Source organism: Poecilia latipinna, unplaced genomic scaffold, assembly GCF_001443285.1.
Source record: "Poecilia latipinna isolate Pla-1442-1.1 unplaced genomic scaffold, P_latipinna-1.0 Scaffold520, whole genome shotgun sequence".
Classification (NCBI taxonomy): Eukaryota; Metazoa; Chordata; class Actinopteri; order Cyprinodontiformes; family Poeciliidae; genus Poecilia; species Poecilia latipinna.
This window is the reverse complement of record NW_015113136.1, coordinates 213753-237130: the sequence shown is the minus strand read 5'-3', so window position 1 is coordinate 237130 and position 23378 is coordinate 213753. Positions and strand designations below refer to the sequence as shown.

General features: G+C 40.8%; 1 protein-coding gene across 1 annotated transcript in view; it reads right to left on the bottom strand.

Moving 5' to 3' along the window:
- The window catches only part of scfd2 (sec1 family domain containing 2), a 121331-nt gene that overhangs the window by 81090 nt on the left and 16863 nt on the right, over positions 1 to 23378 (bottom strand). Inside the window, exons 3-4 of the mRNA XM_015040630.1 lie at positions 21361 to 21488; positions 12403 to 12578 (exon numbers count right to left, since the gene is read on the bottom strand). Coding sequence (XP_014896116.1) covers positions 12403 to 12578; positions 21361 to 21488 — 304 coding nt within the window. The remainder of the gene's footprint in view (positions 1 to 12402; positions 12579 to 21360; positions 21489 to 23378) is intronic.

Sequence of the window (23378 nt, the reverse complement as noted above, 5' to 3'; positions counted from 1 at the left end):
ATGAGTACCAGGGTCCCTTTGCTTGAAGATGTAAAAAAAAAAATAAAATAAAATAAAACCCCAAACGAACCACATTCTTTGAATCATGCAAAACACTCATAATACAAACATCAGTGCGGTGAAACAGACAAAAAACAGAACCACATAAAAGTTCTCCAGATGTGAAGGGTCTTTGACGCTGCAGCTTAACAGTCAGAGTAAACAATAGAGACCAAGATAATATGCAGCAACTGCAAATACAGAGAGCAAAACTCCCTCCGGAGACAATATTAGCTCCCTAAAGACTTGTATTCTGATGCATTGCATATTGGGAAATATGTACTGTGAAACCAAGCCGTAACTCAACTAAAACGTCTTCGAACATCATTCTCCGGGTAAGTCCAGTACAAACATCGGGAGCAGTCTTAAGGAATGTGCTGATCAAGTCGTACGTTCCCACAAGCTGTTCAATGACTTTGGAAATTTGACAACTGTATTCTGACTCTAAAGGACAAAGAGCAACACGGTACAATAATGACTGAAGTGGACAACTTTCTATATCATCGAGAAGTTGCGTAAAGTATTTTCCACACAGGAAGCAGCAAGCGCTTGTGCTCAGTTCATCTTCTGGGAGACACCTGGAGTGGTTCCGGGGTTTGTCCGTGGCTCGTCACTTCAGGGGAAAAAAAGAAGAGAGAAAAGCACCTGCTCTTTTTCCCACACGGCTGATTGAGTCATAAGAGACAAGACGAGCTGCAATTTGCCAATCAGAAGCACACATGGCAGGGAAAAACAAGCCAGCAAGCGAGACCAAGGAACTGGTGATGAGGCCCACAATGCTCAGACAGGACATATAAAAAACACACAATACACCCACTTGCAGCTTGATGTTCTTGTTTCTGGTAGTGGGACTAATAACAGGGCATAGGAAAAAAAACACATAAACATTTATGCACTTACTGATATTCCCTTTGTACCCAATATAAATAGCTGGAACAGTCTATTCTGATATGAAAACCTGAGTGTTTGCTAAACCTTCCTAGAGAATCGACCTCTGGCTTCTTTGTTTCTGTCATGGTTTTATTTTAATGGGACACTTTGAAGTGCCCCATCAAACATAATCCACTTCTGTTGCAGTTCAAAGCAGACAGTTCAGGTGGTTCCTTCAGCCTGGTGGTGCTAAAACCCCCAAAAGAAATAAAAATGTGCAACAGCTCCTCCCTTTAAAGGGCCCGGGATGCTTCTCTGCACTTGCATACGCAAGGTTTTAATACATTATATGAATATAATATTCATACTATTTTATGGGTTGGCAGCACCATGGGAAATTTTGCTCATATAGTAGTTTAAACAAAACAAATTTACATCCTGTTCACTGTATTAGTCGAGATATTTTTATTTATTTTTTACCTGCTACATCATCTCTTACAAGCAAGTTTAACCATGAAATGAAAATAGTTGCACAATGGCAAAGAGTAAAAAACAAACAAAAAAGTTGATTATGGGTGCTTAAAGAAATACTTAACTAGCTATTAAAGGCAAATAATATTGACCACAAAATGTACAAGTCTCAGTTGAATGGAGTACACTTCTGTTTCTCTCGGTTTTCCCATTTATTTCCCTTTAATATGCTACTGCCATATCATGATTTCTGTTTTAATTATGTAAAGGAATTGCCTCGTTGCTGAAATGTACTCTACAAATAAACTGGTTTTGTTTTGTTTTGTAACATGAAAGTGGTGTGACATGGAATATAATGGATTTTGTTGGGATTTTAAGTGATAGACCAATTCAAAATTGTGTGTAATTGTAAAGCAGGAGGACAGTGATGAAGTATCAAATTCTGTTTTACAAAAAAACACCAACACAACAACAAAATACTCCTTTAAAACTGACTTCAAAATAAGGTCCAATGCAACTTATTCTCTTCATAACTGAACAAAGTACAGCTATGAATGCACTAAGTAAGTACTCTCTTTTTGGAAAAGTGACAAATAAAAAGGCACGAGTAAGGGAAATAACATACATGTGGAAAGTGGTGCCACTTTTATATGTTAAAATGTGTCGGTCAAAATCAAAATCCAATCCATTTGAGAATCTTGGGTAAGGATGTTTATAGACGTTTTCCATTCAATTTAACTCACTTTAATATATCTTACAAAGAAGGTGGAAACTTTGTCTCTGGAAGTGCAAAGCTGAAAAGATGTGCAGCTTTAGTCGCAGTAAAAGATGGAGATAAATGAAGCATTACATTTCAAACACCCACTATACACTCTTTGAAAACCCATCTAATTTTCTTTCCGCTTTTGAATTTATGTACTACAGTGTGTTTGCCACATAAAAATCTCACAAGCAGTTATTGAAGTTTGCGGTTTTATCTTCACACAACGTGGGGAAAAAAAAGGTTCAAGGAATATATTTTATGTTCTACGTCCTGTGAAAGGGTCAAACACGAATCCACACAGAAAGTTTGAGGGGGGGGCGAGAAGCGATTCCTCTTAAGATGACAACGTTTAGCGTAACACACGCACACACACACCCACACACACATCGGAGCCCGTTTTACTTCCTCAGCTTTCGCCTTCAGAAAGCCGCAGCTCCACAACTCTGCAGCCATTAGCATCAAACTATTAACATACAGTTTCAGCTCAGTGGGCTGTGATATGGATTTATTAGAAAAACGCTCGGCAGAACGCCCAAAAAATGCAGAGCAGGCAAATTAGTGTTGACCTGAGAATTCAAGCCCGCGAGGTTCAACGCGAGGCAACTTGGGCAGGTCCTCTAATGTTCCTCGATCTTCCGAGAGAGACAGATTAAACAGAGTCATAGCCGGCAGGATGGCCGGGCGATTAAAGATATGCAATGCGGTCAGCCTATCTGTCTGGGAGACGAGAGGTAATGATAACAGGAAGTGAGATGAGTTGTTGTTGCCCTGTAGCCCACCAAGCCATCACCTCAGTTAGAAAGGTCCCTCTCTATAAACAGGCCTCTCTCTGCCTATTAAACAGATAGTACATTAGGACCGAGCAGCGAAGGACAATCTAAACACAGCCGGCAGGCTAACGTTTCTGAAGGGTGGGTGGGGGGGTGAAGGAAAGGGGCTTGAGACGGGGGCTACTCCTGAGGCTTCCTGGGAGTGAACTCCTTCCCCGCCGCTCTCCTGCACTGTAATCCTTTCCAACCAAACACAGGAAGGAAGAGATAGGTAAATAACTCAATCTTCTGATAAACTCAGCTATGCGTGTTCTCTCCAGTTTTACGGCTCTTGTTATGCGAGAAAACACAGAGACACTGACTTTCTCAGAGTACAGAAGTTCATGTTGACCATGTGAAGTAAAAGCGTAAAGTTTGGGTAGTGCGTAGCCGAGAAAAAGACCCAACAAATGTTTTCACTTAACATAAGCCTCTTGTTTATCACAACCGCAAACTTCAGTGTAGTTTATTGGTCTTTTTTTGTGGTGAAACAACAGAAAGTAGAGTATAATCGTGAAGAAGAAGCAAAAGACAACTGGTTCTTAAAAGTCCCACAGATAATCAGAATGATGTGTTTTCACACCGCTTGATTCCACAAAATAAAGTCCAATGCAACCCCACTGTCTTTGTAAATCACCTGGACAACAAACAGACTCCAGTAGTTTATAATTTACTCTCAGTAAATTGGCATCAAAGGCTTGTTGGAGAAAATCAGAGTAGCGACATATTAATGAGGACCAAGGAAAACAGCAGAAATAACAGGGATGAAGTTGTTGATGAAATATTTAAGTGCGGTTATATAATAAAAAACAAAATCTCTGGCTTTGAACATCTTATGTCAGGTTGTCACTGTGGAGGTAAGATTTTCTCCTTCCGACTTTTCCGATTATCATGATTACTCTATAGAGAATCTTAAGAGGTATTCCTGCCATGTGTGGTGTGTTAATAGTGATCTGGTACTTGGAAGAACATCACAAATCGGACATATTCAGCATGTTGGGTAGTCTTGATCTGATACCTCGGCGTGTGAGGTGTAACCCGAGGACACACGAACAAGCAGCCTGTAAAATGTGACCTACCTGCAGCCAATCAAAAAGCGAGGTGACACTTTGAAGGGGAGTTCAAAACACACAGAAAACAAAACTACTGCTGTTGCACACCAGAAAAGTACGATGGGCGCTGCAGACGATTCTTTTGGTTTTTTTATCTGTTAAGAAAAAAGGTCCACAAACTACCACCATTCCTTCTTCCTCGTCGGCCATGTTTGTTTATTCTGAACTCGCGCCTGAGCTTGAGAGGTTTTGCAAGCTCACCCACAAATGTTTGTGGGTGAAATCTTTCCATGTGGTGTGTTGTGCCACACAATGTAGGACCGAAGCTGTTCTATATATGATTGTATCTATTTATTTATTTTTATATGACCATGTGTGGGGTCTCTCTGGGTTTTGGAAAAGGACCGACACGCTTAAAACTCTTGCCGTGTGAACCAGGCAATACAAAACACCACAAAGCCATCCATAAACGGAAAGAGTAAAGCACCACTAAGGCACGGTCCCTCACCAGGACCAACAGGCCTGGCAAGGAAAACACTAAGAGAAGCAGTCGAGAGGTTCACGGCAGCTCTGGAGGGAGAATATGTTGACAGAGCAACTTTCAGTTCCCGGGTTCACAAATCTGACCTTTATGGAAGAGCGGCTGGAAGCTGTGAGAAGTCCTGTTTGCAATAAACCATGTAAGGACAAAGCAAACATGGGAAAAGAAGGTGAGACCAATGTTGAACTTTTTGTTCTACGTACAAAACAAACTTCTGGCAGAACAAGAATTGCCATAACAACAACATGATACATGGGGGATGCAATTGAGAATCTGTGGCAAAATGTTTAAGTTGTTCACAAAAACGTTGAGGTGTAATAACTACTTGGGTTAAAATGTCAACCTTTAGAAGTTGAAAGCTTTCAGAAACAGCTTTGATTACAGCAAAAAAGTTAGTATCACAAGGCTTTAACCTGTCTGTCACGAGAGGACCCAAATTTGGGTCCTCTCGTGACAGGGGTGTCAAACTCCAGTCCTCAAGGGCCGCTGTCCTGCAACTTTTAGATGTGCCTCTGCTGCACCACACCTGAAAACAATAATTAGGTCATTAGCAAGGCTCAGGAGAACCGATCTACACAGGGAGGAGGTAATTAAGCCATTTCATTCCACTGTTTTTAACCTGTGGCACATCTAAACACTGCAGGACAGCGGCCCTTGAGGACTGGAGTTTGACACCCCTGTCATTGTGAATGACAACCTGAGACCAACAGGTTAAGGTAATACAAACACATTCTAATCTTTTCCAATTTCTACTTGACAAAATTAAATGTATTATTTTCTGCTTTGTGCTGGTCTGGTACATAAATCCCAGCCCAACTCATGGATGTTTGTTGTGTCAGCTGGACCAAATGTGGGAAAGTTCAAGGGTATCAACATTTCTTTTTTTTGCTAACAGAAAGCACACAATCCATCTGAGTTTTGAAAATAAAGCAGAGTGGAGAGACAGAGAGGCCGCCTGGCTTAGAGGCAGACGGGAGAAGATCCCGAACCTCCTGTGTCTGGTCCCGCATGCGGATCCGTGTTGCTTGCTCCGGGCCGGGAAGCGGCGGAATGCAGTATGGGGAGGTGACGGACGCGGAGACGGTCAGTCCGGGTCAGCGCGGATGCGAGGCTGTTAAACAGTCGGGGAACTGGAGGAGGTCAATGCTGGATTTGAAGGCAGCGCCCCGAAGTCATTCATTCATGTTTATTTGTTGCCAACTCCACCGAGCAGACAGGGCCACAGCAGAGATGCTCCACAAGGGAAGGGAATGTCTGGGATGTGGGGACAAACTACATCCCCCCCACCCAGAGGGGTAACGCCAATTACTGGCTTAAAGCCCCCCCTGTCTTTCTCCGGCACGCACCTCAGATAAGATTAAAGTTACTCAGGACCAATATCGACATTTTTCCCCTGTGCCGCCATAAGGAGTGATGCAATCCAGATGTTACTTATATGCAACTGCAAAATCCACAGCATTCCTACGGGTTGGCATGCTTTCTAACTGATTAGCATGGGAGGAGATTACATGGATTTTTCACTGTCAAGCAGTAAACACAGAGCAGATCTGCAGGTCAGTGTATGTCCAGGAGAGTGTTGGTGAGGGGTGGGAGGTCAAGGGGTTACGTGTCTCTGTCCCAGAACATCAGGGTTGTAGGTAATGGGGGACGCTTCTGTTAACTCCTGACGACTTGCCAGCGCTGACTTGAGCAAAAACAGAGCGAAGCACCCATCTGAAAACAACTTTGGACTCGTCTTGGCAAACGCAACGTACAGCAGAAAAGGCTTGAAAAAGGTTCAAGACATTTAAGCTTTACAAACCATGACAACTCTCTACAAAGCATCTGTTTTAGCAAGGACTTCAGTGGAATTTCTCCAGCATGAGATAATGCTGATGGTGTTTTTTTTATTATTTTCTCTTAATAGAAGAGGTTAAAAAAAACGTATTAAAAACGTACGTAGAGGTACATCTTGAAGGACTTTACCTAAACTGCACAGTAAGGTCTTAATACGGAGGGGGAAGCAGGTGTGTTTTTCCCCTCAGGAAAAATAAGTGTTGTGTTTCTAACTAAGTGGTAATTTTATGTATTTCGATTTGTTTTTTTTTTCTTTTTCTTTTTTACAAAAACAAACTCTCTATTTGCTGTCTGTCGCAAACACATGGAACCAAAAGTCAAATTTTTACTTTTTAGCCTTCAAGAAAAAAGCTTTGCATAGTAATGATACAGTTTGACATGATTCTGTTGCAAAGATTGCAACTGTGGTGTTGTACAGAGAATTAACAGTATTTTAACACTACATCAAACTGTGAAATAAAGTACTAGTACAGTACAATAAATTTGTTGGATGTATGGAATTTAATACACACCAAACCCTTAAGCGTTCGTTCAGTGGTTTTCATGCATCACTTTTTAAAACTATTTTAGAAGTAAGATTTATACCAAACCCAACATATGCTTCCTATTTACGTAAAATGTATTAGCTATAAAAGTTTAGCTGAAGTAAATTACTGTTAGGTGCGCATTATCTGGATCTACAGCTCAATTTCAAACCATTTACTTCTGCAGACTTAAACCCATGTCACAAGCTGAGATAAGAAACAGGCGTGCAGTCCGAGTCACCCGTGGGAGATGGGGACATGCGGCCGAGGGAAGTTTTCCATCCATCCCAGCGCCGCTGTGACAAGCAATAACTCTGAACTTAAGTGTTTGCAGAGGCGTGCCCTGCTAGTCCCAGCAGAGTGGAGCAACGGGCCGGGGTGAGAGGGGTTAGCTCCTCTCCGCAACGCTGCTGTCATCCCAGCTGTGTCCAGTGATGTGACAGAGCTCTCAGCAGCAGACTGGGGCTGCAGCTAACGATCACTGTACTAATAGATTAATCGCTTAATCAGATTTTTTAAAATGGCACATTCTGCAAATTTTTACGACAGCGTATTATTAGCAATGTAGACAGAAGAGAAAAAAAAAACAGAGGGGGAATAAAATTCCACCATAAAACTCAGAAATACTGAGAATCAGAAAATGTCTAGAAAAACAGAATGAAATTGCAACTTTCGAAACAGAAATTTTCGTATTTTGAAAGTCAACCTGTAAATTTCTCAGTTTTTTTTTCTAGCAAATTTTAAATCTGGAAAATGTCTGAGATTAATCTCAAAATTTCTGAGATTTTCTCTAGCAAAGTTTCAGGTTTTCAAGATTAAAGGTTTTCTTGTTTTTCCTGGAAAATATCTCAGATTAATCTCAAAATTTCTTGGCGAAAATGTTGTCCTTTTTTTCTGTCCACAATGGCCCTAATACGCCGTTGCAGATTTTTCATTTCACCATTTAAGCCTTTTTTTATACAAGATTACAAATACATTATAGATGCAGAAAACAAAAAGAATTCAGTTCCATTTTCCACAAATCAAAACATTTTATTCCCTAAAATGCAACAACATAACATTCATTTAGAAAATCTGGACCTAAACCTGTTCCACTTGAGGAGTTTTGGTTAAAATACATTTACAGACCAAAATGTTTTAATCATTGCTGGAAAATCGATATATTTTTGCACAGTTTTGGCTTCATTACTGCTCTGAATGTTTGCAAATTGACTTTTTGACTCTGTATACTCCAGTTAACGCTTAATCGATTACTAAAGGATCATTTCAATTGTCGATTGATCACAATTAATTCGAGCGGTCGTTTCAGTCTTTATGTAAAGCTCTCACTGCCACAATACTGGCCTTAAAGAGCCTGGGATCCCAAAAGCATGGAGCTACCGCATGTCTGAGCTACGTTCTCGGTGAGTGGGAGGTACAGCAGTAGCAAACATGTTTGTTTTGGCGAGGAAGAGCGCCTGACTGGGTGGCTGATGGGAAGGTAGATCGGCGCGCTTGTGATGTTCTGGGAAGTGGTGAAAGAGAGAGTCTGTCAGGTTTTAGGTCCGGCTGTCTAGAGCTGAAGACGTCTTGCACACACCGCTTCTTTAACAGTGGCCTGGAGCTCGACCAGGCCTGCTCAATCTGAGCCTTTCAGACTAAAACCCAATTACACGGTCGACACCCGGGACGGCCAGGAGGGGGGAGAGAGGGGGGGTACGGGCGCAGGCAGGGTGGCACGCCAAACGGGAATATATGTAACCGTCCCAGACAAACGTGTTCTTTATATTGAGGAGGTAATAAATCCAGTGACGGGATAAACATTTAATATTAAACCAACCGCACTGATGTTACAATTCTCCTAAGGTAATTCTCCTAAATAAACCTTCAAAAGCAAAATCTGACCACTTTCCTTGTATGAACTGTCCATGTGCAACTCACAGGTATATCACCTTTCAGATTAATTACACAGTTTCACATCTGCAAAAGTGGTGTTCATTACTAAAAAATGTTTCTACTTCTGTTCAGGCGTATTCAAACACTTTTCCAGTCCCAAAGGCTGAGCTGCGACAGCCGTGCTGCCTAAAACAGCCGACGCACACAGGAGGCAAGATGGCACGTCTAACACGATTTCAGGGAAAACTGTAGCAGCTGATTGGAGCTGAGCAAAACATTCTACTAAAATGTTAGCGCTTTGTAATGCAAAAACCAAGACCAAGATTTTTCCAACTTAATGTGACGTGTAGTCCGTTCAAAACTTCTCGCTTTTATTTACAGGCATGAGAGGAAAGACGAAGAGGGTCTTCTTCACAGCTTTTGCAACCGCATGTCGCTCGACTTGACAGGAAGTCTGAGAAGTCCATTCTGTAAACATAACTAGGGAACTTAACCACCACTTTTTGTCTTATGTTAAAATGAGAGTATTTTAACATACTTATGTTAAAATAAGAGTAATTTAACATAAATACTCTGCATCCCTAGAATCAGCATCCCATTTCAATGCTATTTCTATTCTGGGGCAAACTTCCAAAAAAGTGCACAACTGCCGAAACACAGAGTTCCTTTAAATCAAGGATGAAACCCAGCTATTTAGTGTTGCCTCTGATTAATAATAACTTGAAGATTGATCATTATATTTGATGTATATTTCCTTAATGATTTTGATGATGGAATTTGACAAAACATAATGTTTATCGCCGTTTCACAACTGGTTCCTGTATTATGTTTGCATGGTGTAAAGCTCTTTGAAATGCCTTGTTGTTGAAATGTGCTGCACAAACAAACTTGACATATACATACATCACCATATAAATATACATGCTGAGAGCAAACTAGACTGACGTTTAAATACCGCCATGTTTTAGGATCTTGTAATACCCCTCTCCACTTTTCTTTTCAATTAACTTAAGAGCACAGATTCCAGATTTCTGAACCTCTGTGGAGCTGAGGCCTACTTCAAGGCCCCAAGCTAGTGCGCACAGGAGCTGGCCTGGATGAACTCAAACCGTCCACCATAGCGACGCAGCGTCCAGCTCTGGTGGGCCGTCCCCACAGCAGCCCCTCACAAACACACACACACACACACACACTCAGGCAGAGCAAACACATTTCAACCGCCAAGCACGTCTGGGAGGCATTTCATCCAGCCATTTTCTACTGTAATTAATGTCTCCCTCATGCACTCAAGCAAAAAAAAAAAAAAAAAAAACTCCTGGAAATTAAATAAACAAAAAGGGGCAGCGAGGACACATAACTCATTTCCCTTAATAAAACTCATGGCCGTTTTGATTGCAAACTCATATCGCTCTTAAAGCCTCATTCTGAGATCTGATTTTCAGCGAATGTGTGTCTTGAACTCGAGCCAAGTGTTTCAAAGTCGAGTAATGCGCCGACGTTAGACGCAACTCTTATTAACCCAAGCGTGCTCCAGTCGCAGCCTCGTCTGAATTTCACGTTTCTTCTCTAAACTCATAAGACCAAAGCTGGAAACGTGTGGCAGGACAGTTGTTCCGGGTTACCCGGCTTCTCTAGATGACTGTCGTCAAAGTGGAGAGACGACGTAAATGGACACTGGAAAAAAAAGTCCCTTCCCCTTTCCCTTCATTTAATAAACGAGCGGACCTAGCCGAGAGGCGAGATTTAAGAGGTTGTTTTCAAATTCCAGTTTGGCCATGGCCGAGAGCCTGTTTAATTTTTCCGTGATTTAGTTTAATAAGTTCCTAAATACTGTGCCGTCCCAATGCTTGCCTTACGGATCCAGGAATGTACAGCGGCTCAACGAAAGTAGCAAAGTATGAAGAGGACGGCGGAGGAAATGGCTGCGGCATTAGTCAGCGACTTCATTTGACGCAGCTTAGACTTCTGCTTTTTCTAAGAGAGCTTGAAGTTATGTCCAGGTCGCCGCTGGAAAAAGTGAAACAAGAGGTGAAGAACCGGTGACTGTGTGCACTTTGACTTTTGATTTACTCTTATTACTCCTCCGCCTCCCATCATTGACTCTTTCTGCCCTGTGCATCAGACTCGACCTCTGACCTTTAGGAAGGCAAACGCACATGTGCGTTGTTCCCTATTAAAAATGGATCTCTTCCTTTTCTGGACTCCGACTTTTTGCTGTGTTTACGGGAGCCGAGTGTTTACTCTGCAAAGAAAACTGACCTTGTTTATGGAGGAGAGAAATCTGTGGATGTTAACACAACATGTTGAAAACAAGCCACTTACCTGCTTAGATGATGTCAAAAGCCCGAGGGTTCAGGCTTCCTATTTTTTCTCTTTATGTTTTAAATATGGGATTTTTAAACATTATCTGAATTACTTTAAATGTAGTTTCTTATAGATGGTTATAGACCAAGGAAAAAGAGGAAATGGATCAGAATTTTTAATTTTTTTGTGGGTTTTATCCAGACCATGTGCAGATTCTACATCCATCCATTTTCTTTACACCCTTGTACCTTAGTGGGGTCCCCTATCTCCAGCTAATGTTCTGGGCGAGAGGCGGGGTCACCTGGACAGGTCACCAGTCTGTCGCAGGGCAACACAGAGACACACAGGACAAACAACCATGCACACACACATTCATACCTAGGGACAATTTGGAGAGGCCAATTAACCTGACAGTCATGTTTTTGGATTGTGGGAGGAAACCGGAGTACCCGGAGGAAACCCACGCATGCACAGGGAGAACATGCAGAAAGACCGGGGCCGGGAATTGAACCCAGAACCTTCTTGCTGCAAGGCAACAGCTCTACCAACTGCGCCACTGTGCAGCCCTACATGTAGACTCAAATATGTAAGTATTATAAGAAAAAATAAATGACAAGAATAAAGTTATAATATAGCGAGAAGATAAAGGTACGAGAGTAAAGAAGTTCGAGAATGAAGTAGAAATTACATACAGTTGTAATATCAGAATAAAGTCATAATATTATGGCCTTTATTCTCATTATGCTGACCTTTATCATAATATTATGACTTTATTCGCATATAATTTTATTCTCGTAGTTTTAGGTTGTTGTTTTTTTTCTTAGCCCTAATACTCCATTGTACAAATATATTTACACCAGCCCTAATATTATTGTGATATCAATGTTTCTTAGCACATTTCAGAGAATGAGCATACATTTTTGGGGTCTTCAACAATCTTCAGGCAACATTCTAGTTAAATATATAACTGTTTTTTTATATATATATTATTATTCAGAAATTGGAAAGTTGACTGGTTTCCTACCATTGACTGGGTTTTTAAAAGCTGCGTTTTACTTGTGTTTATGTTTGAGTGTTTTTAAACTTGCACAGAATGTTTTTGGAAATCATTGCATTGTGAAATAACAGTAAAAAAAAAAAGTCATAAAAGTCCAGATTAATCTAACAGTCATGATAAATCAATGTAAACTTAACACCGGAACTCTAACACGTGACATAAATCTGTCATGGAAGGTCTCCAACTTTTATTTTGCAGATCCTCCAAGTGTTTACTGTGAGTGACATATGGATGGTATGGTTATGCAAGATGAGCACACACCTGCAGCAGCAGCCTTTCGAAACCCAGACAGGAATCCCAGCGGGCCAAGTTGGGGTGTCGGAGCGTCTGGGCCGTGGCCAAGCCCAGCTGAAGCACCCCGCAGTGACTCTCTAGCGCCTCCCAGCTGCTCCGGAACAACTTCACATAGGAACACAGCTGATCGGGGGTCACGCGACCTGAGAGGAGGGAGATGCAGGGTGAGATATTTGGACCAACAGAGCAGTGGATGCAATAAATATTAGCAAACGTAGTAATAAAAGCAGTAGTAAAAGCGTTTTTCAGGAAATGACAAAGTGGTTGGACATCGTGATTTGTCATGCGACTGCATCTGATAATTACAATATGAGATAAAATGAATAACAGTGTTAGCGAGCCAATGTCTCCAAGGTTTGGGACATCCTCAGTCAATAGCTGATTCTCCATTTACCTTAAAATTGCACAATTTGACACTTTGAAAATAAATTGGCATAATGAAAACATGCCGATTTTGAAAAAAAAGTCTTGATGTTTCAAAACAGAGTTTGACGCTAGGATGAGGTGGTTTATCAGCCGTATCGGATCTGATTTATTTAACTGGCTTATTTCACAAAGCTTCAATGGAAACACTTTTTTCATATCACAGACGTCATGTGATCAACAACCTGATGTTATTACTGGTGGAAGTGACAAAGAAGACGACAGGAAGTGGTAGGAGGACGATGGCGTGGCATGTTTTTTTTTTTTTAAATGATTTATCTTGTGAACATACTTATTCATGTGTGATATTAATTGTGTTTTTTTTATTTAATGGAAACACAGCAAACACACAAATCGTGTTTTGTTCAACATTCGCGAAATACTGATAACGTTTGGAGCCCATCTGCAATGGAAAGGCAGCTATTGATGCTTCTGAACGGAGCAGGGCACACGGCCTTGGAGCGTTGGCTGAGTCGTGTTGTTTACTGGAAAATAATTGGGACGTATCTTTTGATGTACATCTTCCACTGCAGATGTGTGCTGTCCGTAATCCATCAACAAAGCATTCTTTGTGCCCGGTAACCTTGACTGGCGGTTTTCCTTGACCGGAGGCTCCCAGCTGTAGAGCGACTGCCAAACACGTGATGCATCCACTTTTGTTTGGAGCTGCCCCTCTAGATTTGCTAGGTCTTTACAAAAGAAAAAAATAATTTCCTTAACCATCACTGGTGTGCTTTTTTTTTTTTTGCTCGTGAAAACATTACATTATATCCAACATGGGCCGTTTCTCCTGAGGGCTTCAATTCATTTTGAGTTTCATGTTTTGTCTTACTGAGTAAAAGCTCTGGGGGTTTAAAACAGGCAGTCATGAAGCAATATTCCTCACACTGCAAATACAAACCCTGTGTTACCATGAATTACTGACTGTGCCTGACTGCAATTAAGGAAATAGTGCGGGAACACTGATTGGAGCTCCTGAAATTCTGTCTGGGCTGTGACTAATATGTGTAAATGAGAGGCCTTTGCTGATTACATAAAGATACGTAAGAGAAGAAACCAGACAGACAATGTTTAGGATCTGCTCCGCTGAACATTTCCAAATCCCCAGCCGTCTTCTTAGCCCCCTCTCCCTCCGCTCCTCAGGAAGGATCTGAGCAAAACTTAGCAACAACAGCATAAAGAGTCAAGTCCTAAAAGACTAGAGAGATGGGATACAACACCTCCGCATGAGCGCATTCATTTGTGTTGATGTGGGTGTATTTTGGGTTTGAATATGACCAACATTTATTTTGGCAAGGCCAAACATATGACCAGAAGTGAAACTGATGATAAGAAATAGACCGGCAGAATACCAAATATAACTCACAACCTACAGCGAGTTCAAGGCTTTTTTCGCTATAGTCAGCACTCATTTTCCTTAAGTGTTTTTTTTTTTTTTTTTTAATTACAGTACAATTTCTGTATGTTTTGTTGGGATTTTATGCGATGGACAACAAAAAGCAGCAGATAATTGTAAAGTGAAAGGAAAAAGATGCATGGTGTTGGATCTCTTTTTGATCGCGCTTTAATTCTTACACTCTTTGCAAAGTACTTCAAGTTGTTTTTGTTGTGAAAGACGCTCTAACTTAATGTCCTCCTAATGGGTAGAAGAAGCCGAATACCAATCCCTGCCGTACGCAATTATAAGAAGCCTCAAACAATAACTAGTGAGGAAGAGTAAACAACGGACAAACTGAGGAAATATCTAAAAAGAAGAAGAAGAAAAAAAATGGGTTCAGGTTTCTCTTTGAACTGAAAACATTTCTGAAGCCGAAGCTTCGGTCCAGACCTAGTCGGAATACTGAAAAGCTCTTTTGTTAACATATCCAACCATAAAAATCCTGGCAGTAAAACTAAAGCTCCCCAAAAGCTTGATGTGCCAACCATAATTCAAGACAGAACCAGGAAATATATTCAAAGCTAGTCCGGCCTTGAATGGGCACCTAAGAATGGTGCAGAGCAGGCCAAATGTAATCAGGCTTTACAGTGAAAGCACACACTGAGTCTGAGGGAGAAAATGTAAGACATTAGGGAAACCAAAGAAAAGCAAATAGGCCAAGCAGACACACAAAGGGGCCTGCTTTGCATTACACACTTAAAGCATCTTGGCAGAGCCTTGGCTCTTATCTGTCACAGAACGTCCCTCTAAACAGCTTTGTGATTCCTTCAGCATCTTTGTGCCACATGAAAAAGGAATCTGAGGGAGATGATCTATCAGCTGAGGTCTTGTTCCAGATCAGGGTGTCTCTGCAGAAAGACGGCTGGCTGCGTGTTCTTCGCTTTCAATGTTAAGTCGCAACAAAAAAATTTTTTTCAAAGTCTAATTGTAATTTAATATAGATGGTATACATACAAAGATTCTCAGAAAGTTACATGCTGAGTGCACAAACTTTAAGTCCCTTACTGAAATATTAATTGGCTATATTGGATGAAATCTCCTCTCCAGTCTAAAATATTTTAAATTATTTAGAACTATTTTGAATATTTAAAGACTTCCTCCATAATCAACTCTGATCAGCTTCACTGTCATAGATTAAGAGAAGCATGCCCACAGCATGATGCTGCAACCACCACGTTTCACTGTGGGTGGTGCGTTCAGGGCGATTTGTGGCACTCTGCATGTAGGCCAAAACATTTTGGTCCCGTCTAACAAATGTTCTTCCACATGTTTCCTGTGCCTCCTACACGGCTAATTGCAAAAGGTATTTCTTTTATCAATGGTTTCCTTCTTGTCGCTCTTCCATAAAGACCAGATGTATGTAGTTCTCGTGTCAATAGATTCTCCCACCTGAACTATGGATCTAAGCAGCCACTCCACAGTCATCATGAGACTTTTTGGCTGCTTTACTAATATCCACAGACTGCCAAGTTCAGGTTGATTGCCATGTCTTGGTAACTTTGTAGTTGTCCAGAACTCTTCGTTTTGATGGATAATGGTTAGAACAGCGCTCTGTAGGTTGATGAAAGCTTGGAATATTACTTTATTTATGTAACTCTTTTCTAAACTCCTCGACAAATAGAAATCTCTCAGGCCTTCACAGAACAGCTTGAGCATTGTGCTTGAGCTGGATTTTATCTTAAGGTATCAAAGTAATGGGGGTGAATGCAAATGCATTTTTCTTTCCAAACCATGTGCCATTTTCATCTGCTTCACAATCATGAGGTACTTTGTGGCGATCTATCGCATAAAATCCCTATAAAATATATCTAACTTGTGGTTGTAAAATGACTAAGTGTGGTAAAGGGACATGTGCGGCGCTGTAACTTATGACATCATGTGGTTCATAAGTATCATATACCAGGATGTCGGTCTCTGCACGGCAATTCTCGTAGCCCTTAAATGAAGATGGCTGAGAAACCTGAACCGTTGGGCCCATTTTATTGTCCTTTTGAGGGCATTTATAGAAAGAACAGACATAAAGCAAATTTCATTTTCATTCTTGTGCTAAAAACGGCTTGAGCTTTAGTCCATTGGAGCAGGATGTGCAGAGGTGGCAATTGAGACATGGTGATCACGATCAAAGTCTTCCATAGAGCAAGTACAGAAAAGGGCAACGATGATTTAGCTCCGTTACTGGAAGATGACTTACATTCTGGGTGCACGGGGTTGCAGAGGAGCTAAGTGATCTCTGATGCGAGTTGCAGAGCTGAGTTGTGACCCGTCTCAGCAGCCCGACAGCCTCATAAGTAATCCCGTAAGACTTAGGGACGCAGGAAGTCTGAGAGTCTTATTTAAGCGGTCCGAAAGGAGGAACATCCTGAATGTTGGGGTGAATGTTGGGGCCTCTGCTCTGGACTCTACACCACATTCAGGCACACACTGCACCACATCACTCAACGGCAACGACAGTTTTCATCAATATTTTCAACAGTTGGTTAAATCATTTACATTTTAAACAAAATTACCTCAATAAATAATTTCTAAGAAAATATATGATGAAAGTTGTTTGGGAATCAGCTCTAGAGACCACTGGGTAGCACTTAAGTGCTACCCAAAAGGTGAAACTCTCGATTTACTGGCCAGTCTACGTTGGTCTATGGTATTGAACTCTGGGTAGTGACCGAAAGAACAAGACCGGGTGTTGTGGCTCTCCCTTACAGATAAGGTGAGAAGTTCAGTCATTTGAAAGGGACTCCACTGCATCTCCACATCAAGAGGAGTTAGCATGCCTCCTGGATGCCTCCCTGATGAGGTGGACCAGGTATGTCCCACCAGGAGGAGACTCAGAGGAAGACCCAGGGAGTGGAAAGTCTTGGTCTTTGTGCTTAGGCTGCTCTCTCTGCGACCCGACTCCCAGACAAACAGAAGATAATGGATGGATGGATAAATGCATCAAGATTCAGAAATTTCTTCTCAAACTCTTTCAGGCAATACAGGAACCCTGCTGGATCATCAGGGCTCTAGTTACATCACTTGTAGGATGACTTGATACAAATGACAATGCAGCAGCTGTATGAATCCATTCTGAACCCAATCCCCTCTGGTACCAAAGCCTGAGGGCATGCCCCGCCCTTCTGCCACGGGACCAGCAGGGTGTCTGCACAACCACTCTGTTATCCATTTAGTCTGGTGTAAACACAGGCAGATTTGAATAAACACAATTACAGATGATGAAATGTATCTATTAAAGTCCCATTTAGGACCCAAAACACCCAAGACAAACACGTATTGTGCATGTTCTCACGCACACTGAGGGAATTTCATCATCCTATTACAATCCTATTACATCCTATGAGACCTTAAACGGGTCAACCTCAGGCTCTGAGAAATTGATTATTTTCTCTGTGTCTCTCTGGATGATTCTATTCTGCTGAAAAGCCAAGCTGGATCCGAGGGTGTATGAAACCAATGAGCACGTATGAGGCCCTGCAGTGCACACGCAGAGTATTTTCTTTGTTTATCTGGAAAAACCAACAAGAGCGAGAATGAGCTCAGATATGAGTGGAAAAATGTTAGTCTTTAAGAGAACTGCAGGGCACCAAGCAGGGATGCAAACCATTCATGGAGTTACGATTAATTGTTGATGAATGTTTTATTGGATTAAAATTAGTTCCAGTTGATTAACTAACAACACCAGCTTAGACATTCTTTTGGTGTTGTCGTTTGGCTGCCACCCAGCAGAGAGCGCCGCCGGTCACCCTTCAGTTGAAAATGGCGGAGCCATACCAGAACGAGAAAGAGAAACACTCTGAACAGAGTCCGGAATGGGATGCAAAATGAACTCTATGCAGTTCTCTTTTGAAATATAAACACGTGAAGCTCTTTAGGTTTCACCTTAATAGCTCTGATTCTCCCGAGCTGCTTGACGGAGGAGCGTCAACTTCTCAATCACAAACTAGTGATGTGCTACGAAGGTGAAGATGTGATGACTGAACCGAAGAGAGGATAGCGCAGAAAACTTGTCACATGGAAGAAAAAAAAAACGTGACGCCAATAAGCAAGGCTGATTTTTTTATCGTTCGAGTAAAATGAACTTTGTTCTTTCATTCTATGAACTACTGACATGTCTCTGAAAGTCCAAGCAAAAATTTAGTATTTATTTGCAGAAAATGAGAAATGGTTAAAATAACAAAAAATATGTGGTTCTTTCAGACCTCAAATAATGCAAAGAACACAAAGTTGATATTAATTTAGAAACAACCATACTAATGTTTTCACTCAGGAAGAGGTCAGAAATCAATATTTGGTAGAATAACCACAAGGTTTTCAATGGGGTTCAGTGCAGTGGGCTTTTCATTTTTTTTCAGAGCTGCATTTTATGCTTTTCATCTTTTGTTTTTCTGTTAAGCAACGTAAGAGTTTTCCGTTCTGCTATATTATATATATACACTTATGTGTCTAAGCTTAATAATGTGAGAAAGCCACACTTTTCTGTTTGTTCAGTCAGTATTTAACACAGCAGACACAAAATATTTTTTTAAATTTAATGTCGTTTTTGTTTTTTAATTCAGCATATGAACATTTTTACTCTTTATGTTATGGAAAGATTGTCAGTCCTCTTGATACAAGAGAAAACTCAAGTTTTTCAGAAAACGTCCATTCAAGGACATAGGACCAGTCAAAGACTAGTCATAAAACCAATCAACTTTAGATTCACTCATTAATTGGTAACTCACGTCTTTAGCATCAAGTCAGCAGATTAGTATGAGTTGAATGTGGTGCTTTGGAGGAGAGAATGATGGATTGAGAACTTGGCTGTCCTGCAGAAGGAAGACAGTGTGGGGGGTTCATCGGTAGCTCACAGGGGGATCCATGGTGGTGTCCGTGCCTCTGCCAGTATGCATAAAGGTTCAGTGTGTGAGGGGCCTTACAGTGGCCCATTCTCTCCCTCCCTCTCTCTCTCAGCAAAGACATTAAATCAACAGACTGTCAGTCAGCAGGCAGAGGCCGCTTTAATGCGCCTCCTTATTCATACACTCCTGACTTTACTGTCGCTCCTAAACTCTGCAGAGCATTTGTTTAAATAAATCGTTTCAGATTCCACAAAATGTGCACTGCATCACAAAAGTGCGAAAAGACGGCACAGCGTGCACATGCGAAAAACTTTACAAGGCTGTGTTTGAGAGTGTGTGTGATCTTGTTATGAGACCTTCTTTACCTCACAAATTACAGGGGCTCAAGGACCAACAAGATCCCTCCCTTTTTAAAAGCCCCCTTTTCTGCCAGATGTTAACGTGAATGTTAAGACCGGACTGTGTGCATGTGAGCAAAGGATAGCGCAAAGTCCAAGGTGCACGGAGTCACTTCACGTTTGCGTGCCTGCACATATTTTCATCCCTCGCTTCAGACTCCTTTGCTTCATTACCAAACAACAAAAGTTTTTTTTTGAAAAAGCAGTGTGCGTGTGTGTGTATGCGAGCGAGCGAGCGAACATGTGTATTTGTGCGAGTGTGTGTCATGCAGCCAACATGTGGTTCAGATTTCCTCTGGGGCCACATGTGCAAAAACACAGCTAGCCAGAAAAGCTGGATCTCAGTGGGATCTGCTGCAGCCCGGCTGCAAAACGCTGAAATACAGGCGCATGCTTCTCCTCCAGAGTAAATATCTACATGCGTCGCTTTTATGTGATGCAAATGTTTATGTTTCGTTTTTTTTTTCTGGGCATTGTTATTAGTTTGTTTTATAGTTCATAGGAAATCAACCCCATCTGTGGCTTTGTATGGGCTGGTATGATATTATAAAGGCATATCAACTTTTATTAAACGATCGGGGGTTTCAAACAAATAGAAAAAAAAAACTGTTACAAGATTTATGTGCTTTTATTTTGAACAGAAAAGCAACAATCGGTTCTACTGATGCTGAAGTTGTATAATTGATGCATCAATCATGCTTCCTCTGGCCGATGCCAATAAGAGATTGTCCAATTAACGATTCCTTTTTTGACCACTTCAGTGTTCTGGCTATACTGTAAGAGGTATGGCCCCTTTACAGCCATAACTCGTGAAAGTGGAAAAATGTGCTGAAGGTTCTTTGATTGAGGATCAAGAACATCCTTATTGAAGTACTAATTTATTTATTGTCTTTACCAAACTAAAAGAAAGTGCGGTGAAGTACAGAGTGTTAGTTTTAAGTTAGTTTTTCAGTCCATTTAGAGCCAATAATAAACTAAAAACTAAACTAAAACTAACACCATATACTTTAATGCAATAGAGAAACTATCATTTAACTCTTTGCAGTGTTTCTGTTCACAAACCAAAAATGGCAGAAGTTATCGGTTTTGCTGGACTTTAATAGTTCTGACTATAATCTTAGTATAATGTTTTTTTTCAGTGGCCGTAATCCTCTTCTGTATTACTGCTACACCAATGTTATCTATATATTATATTTCTATAGAGCAAACATCAACTACATTTTGAATCAGTTTCAAGTTTGAATTGAGCAGAAATGTTTTTGCTGTTCTTCCTTTAGATGAACACAAGCATAACAAGCTGCACTTCTGTACTCTACGATCCACAGTCCACAGTCAGAAAAAATCTCCAGCTAGTCTAGAAATGTCTATGTCTTATCAATGTCCGTAGGAAAGGCATGAGAGAAAACATTTGCTTCTTTAAAGGTGTTGCGTTGGTTTTTAAAAATTTGGTATGCTTCGATACTGGTAACCATCACATGTGGCATTCACATGCTTACTATGGATACAACAAATTAATCAACTAATTAGTTGTCGATTGATGGTTTACTAGATTAAAAATAACTAAAAACATCCACTCAGACCTTCTTTTTGTGTTGTAGATTGGCCTCCATTCAGCAGAGGGCGCCGCTTAACATCGTTAAGCAGAACCAATCGAGGCAGAAAAAAAATATATATATTTATATATTTTTTTTTATTTAATTCAGCATAAGATGAAAATTTTTGCCCTTTATGATACAGATTGTCGGTCATCTCTCTCGACTGTAGTTGATTGATGAGATCAATCAACTTTAGATTAACTCATTCATATATAACTTGCATCTCTAATGCTTACCCATACTCATCTTGATTGGCAGCTTCTCCTTAGTGGCCGCCTCCACCAGGTGGCGTCGGACTTCCATCAAAGCCTCCTTGTGTTTACTGGTGAGCATCGTCTCCCACAGCAACCTCGCAGAGGACGACCTGAGAAGCAGACGAATTCAACACGAGAGCTTAGGGGCAAAGAAGAGTCACTGGTTTTTGTTCATCTTGGACACGATCGAGAGTTTGTCTTGTCATCAAACCAAATACTTTTTTTTTTTTTTTTTTTAAAACAAAGGGGTAGATGCAGAATGTTATCATGTCAATCTAACAGAAAACTCCAGTGTGCCAGCATTCGTCAGGCCCGGTCAGTGCCTGAAGCCAAACAGCTTGCAGACCAAGACACCCTCCATGGTGCCATCGCTGGGCACATCTCATTCCCTCATCTCATTATCCGCTAGGTTACAAAACAGCCTGATTCCCATCTTTGATTGCGAGTGATGACAGGAACCACATGCAGGGCTAATACCATCTGCCGCCAGCAAGAAAAAATAAAATGGTTCCTATGAAGCCTTATCATTGCTAAATTTGCAGATGACAGGAATTGCTCTTCAAAGCGGCCGGTGTCACACTTCAGGCACCAAACGCATTTCATATCTAAGTATTAATTTGTCTCTTTTCCAACCTCATCTGTTTAATATGCTGAGATTAGACCTAGGCCAGTGTCCTTGCTTCTGACAACTAGACAAAAGGCATGCAACAGTTACTGCTATGAGCGTATACCAAGGTTTCAAGAAGTAAGGGTTTCAAAACTGCTCAACATTTTCAAAGTCCTTTGAATGAGAGCAGAAGGAAACAAAATGCTGATTCTTCACCTCCCATTGCTGCATATGCTGCCAATCAGCTGGTTGAGGGAAAAAAAAGTCTCAAGCATTTCTCTCTAACCTACAAAAAAGACAAATTTAACACTTTGAAAGTCTTTCAGATGGCGAGAAACACAAAAAGAGCACTACCTGTCACTTAGAGTGAAGGGACGGTATTGAGGTTGTTGAAGTGAGGGTATTAAAAGGTCCCTTCAGCGTAGAAGACATATATCTACTACACAGAAGAAAAGTGAAGTCCTTGTCAGAGCAGTTAAGGGCGAACAGCTAGTCAGACTAGATTTGATATTTTAGCACTAATAGCAAAGTACAAGTGAAACTCCTCACCAGTCAATATTACAGTTAAGTCCAAAAGTATTTACTCGCAAATACACTCATTCTACCAATACACAGATCAGCAGGCAACTTGTGATTGCCCAGAGACACAATGGCAGGGAATCTAACCCACGACTTTCACATTGCAAGAAGACTTCTCTTCCCATTGAGCTGCAGTCTCTATGTTACCAATAAAGGTGTTTCTATTTATTCTTGATAAGGGTATTAAAAGTTTCTGCCATACCTTTTCTAGAAACTACTTACATAAAAGCTGTTAAATTATTATTGTTCTAAACTGATACACCTTTCACTGTCTACTTTTGCCATTTCCAATCCAAAACAAGCTTTTTGATTGGATGGAAATAATATATATATATATATATATATATATATATATATATATATATATATTTTTTTTTTTTTCCCCCCCCAATTCCAAATATGACAGCACAAATCAATTGCTCTTATTTAATTGGTGTTAGTTAAAAACAATCATGTCACGTGAAGCATCTTTTTTTCATTTCGATATATATTTACTGAAGTAAAAGCGTATCTACTAAAGGTTACGATACTGTGAGAACCTCACACTAACCCATGCCTACTAAACACATATGCACTCATGATTATTACTCCAACAATTCACCAGAAACTAAACAAAAGGAATGAGACAGAGGAGAAAAATTAAACCAAAGGACTCAGAAGGAGTGGAAGGAGACGGGGCATCGTTGACAAATCCACTGTTTTTCTTTTGCTTTCTTGTCTTTTTTTTCTAAACTTTGTTTTTTTTTTCTCTTCTCCCACCCCCACCACCCCCTTCCTCCACCTTCCACCTCATCCCACACGTCAACCACTATCA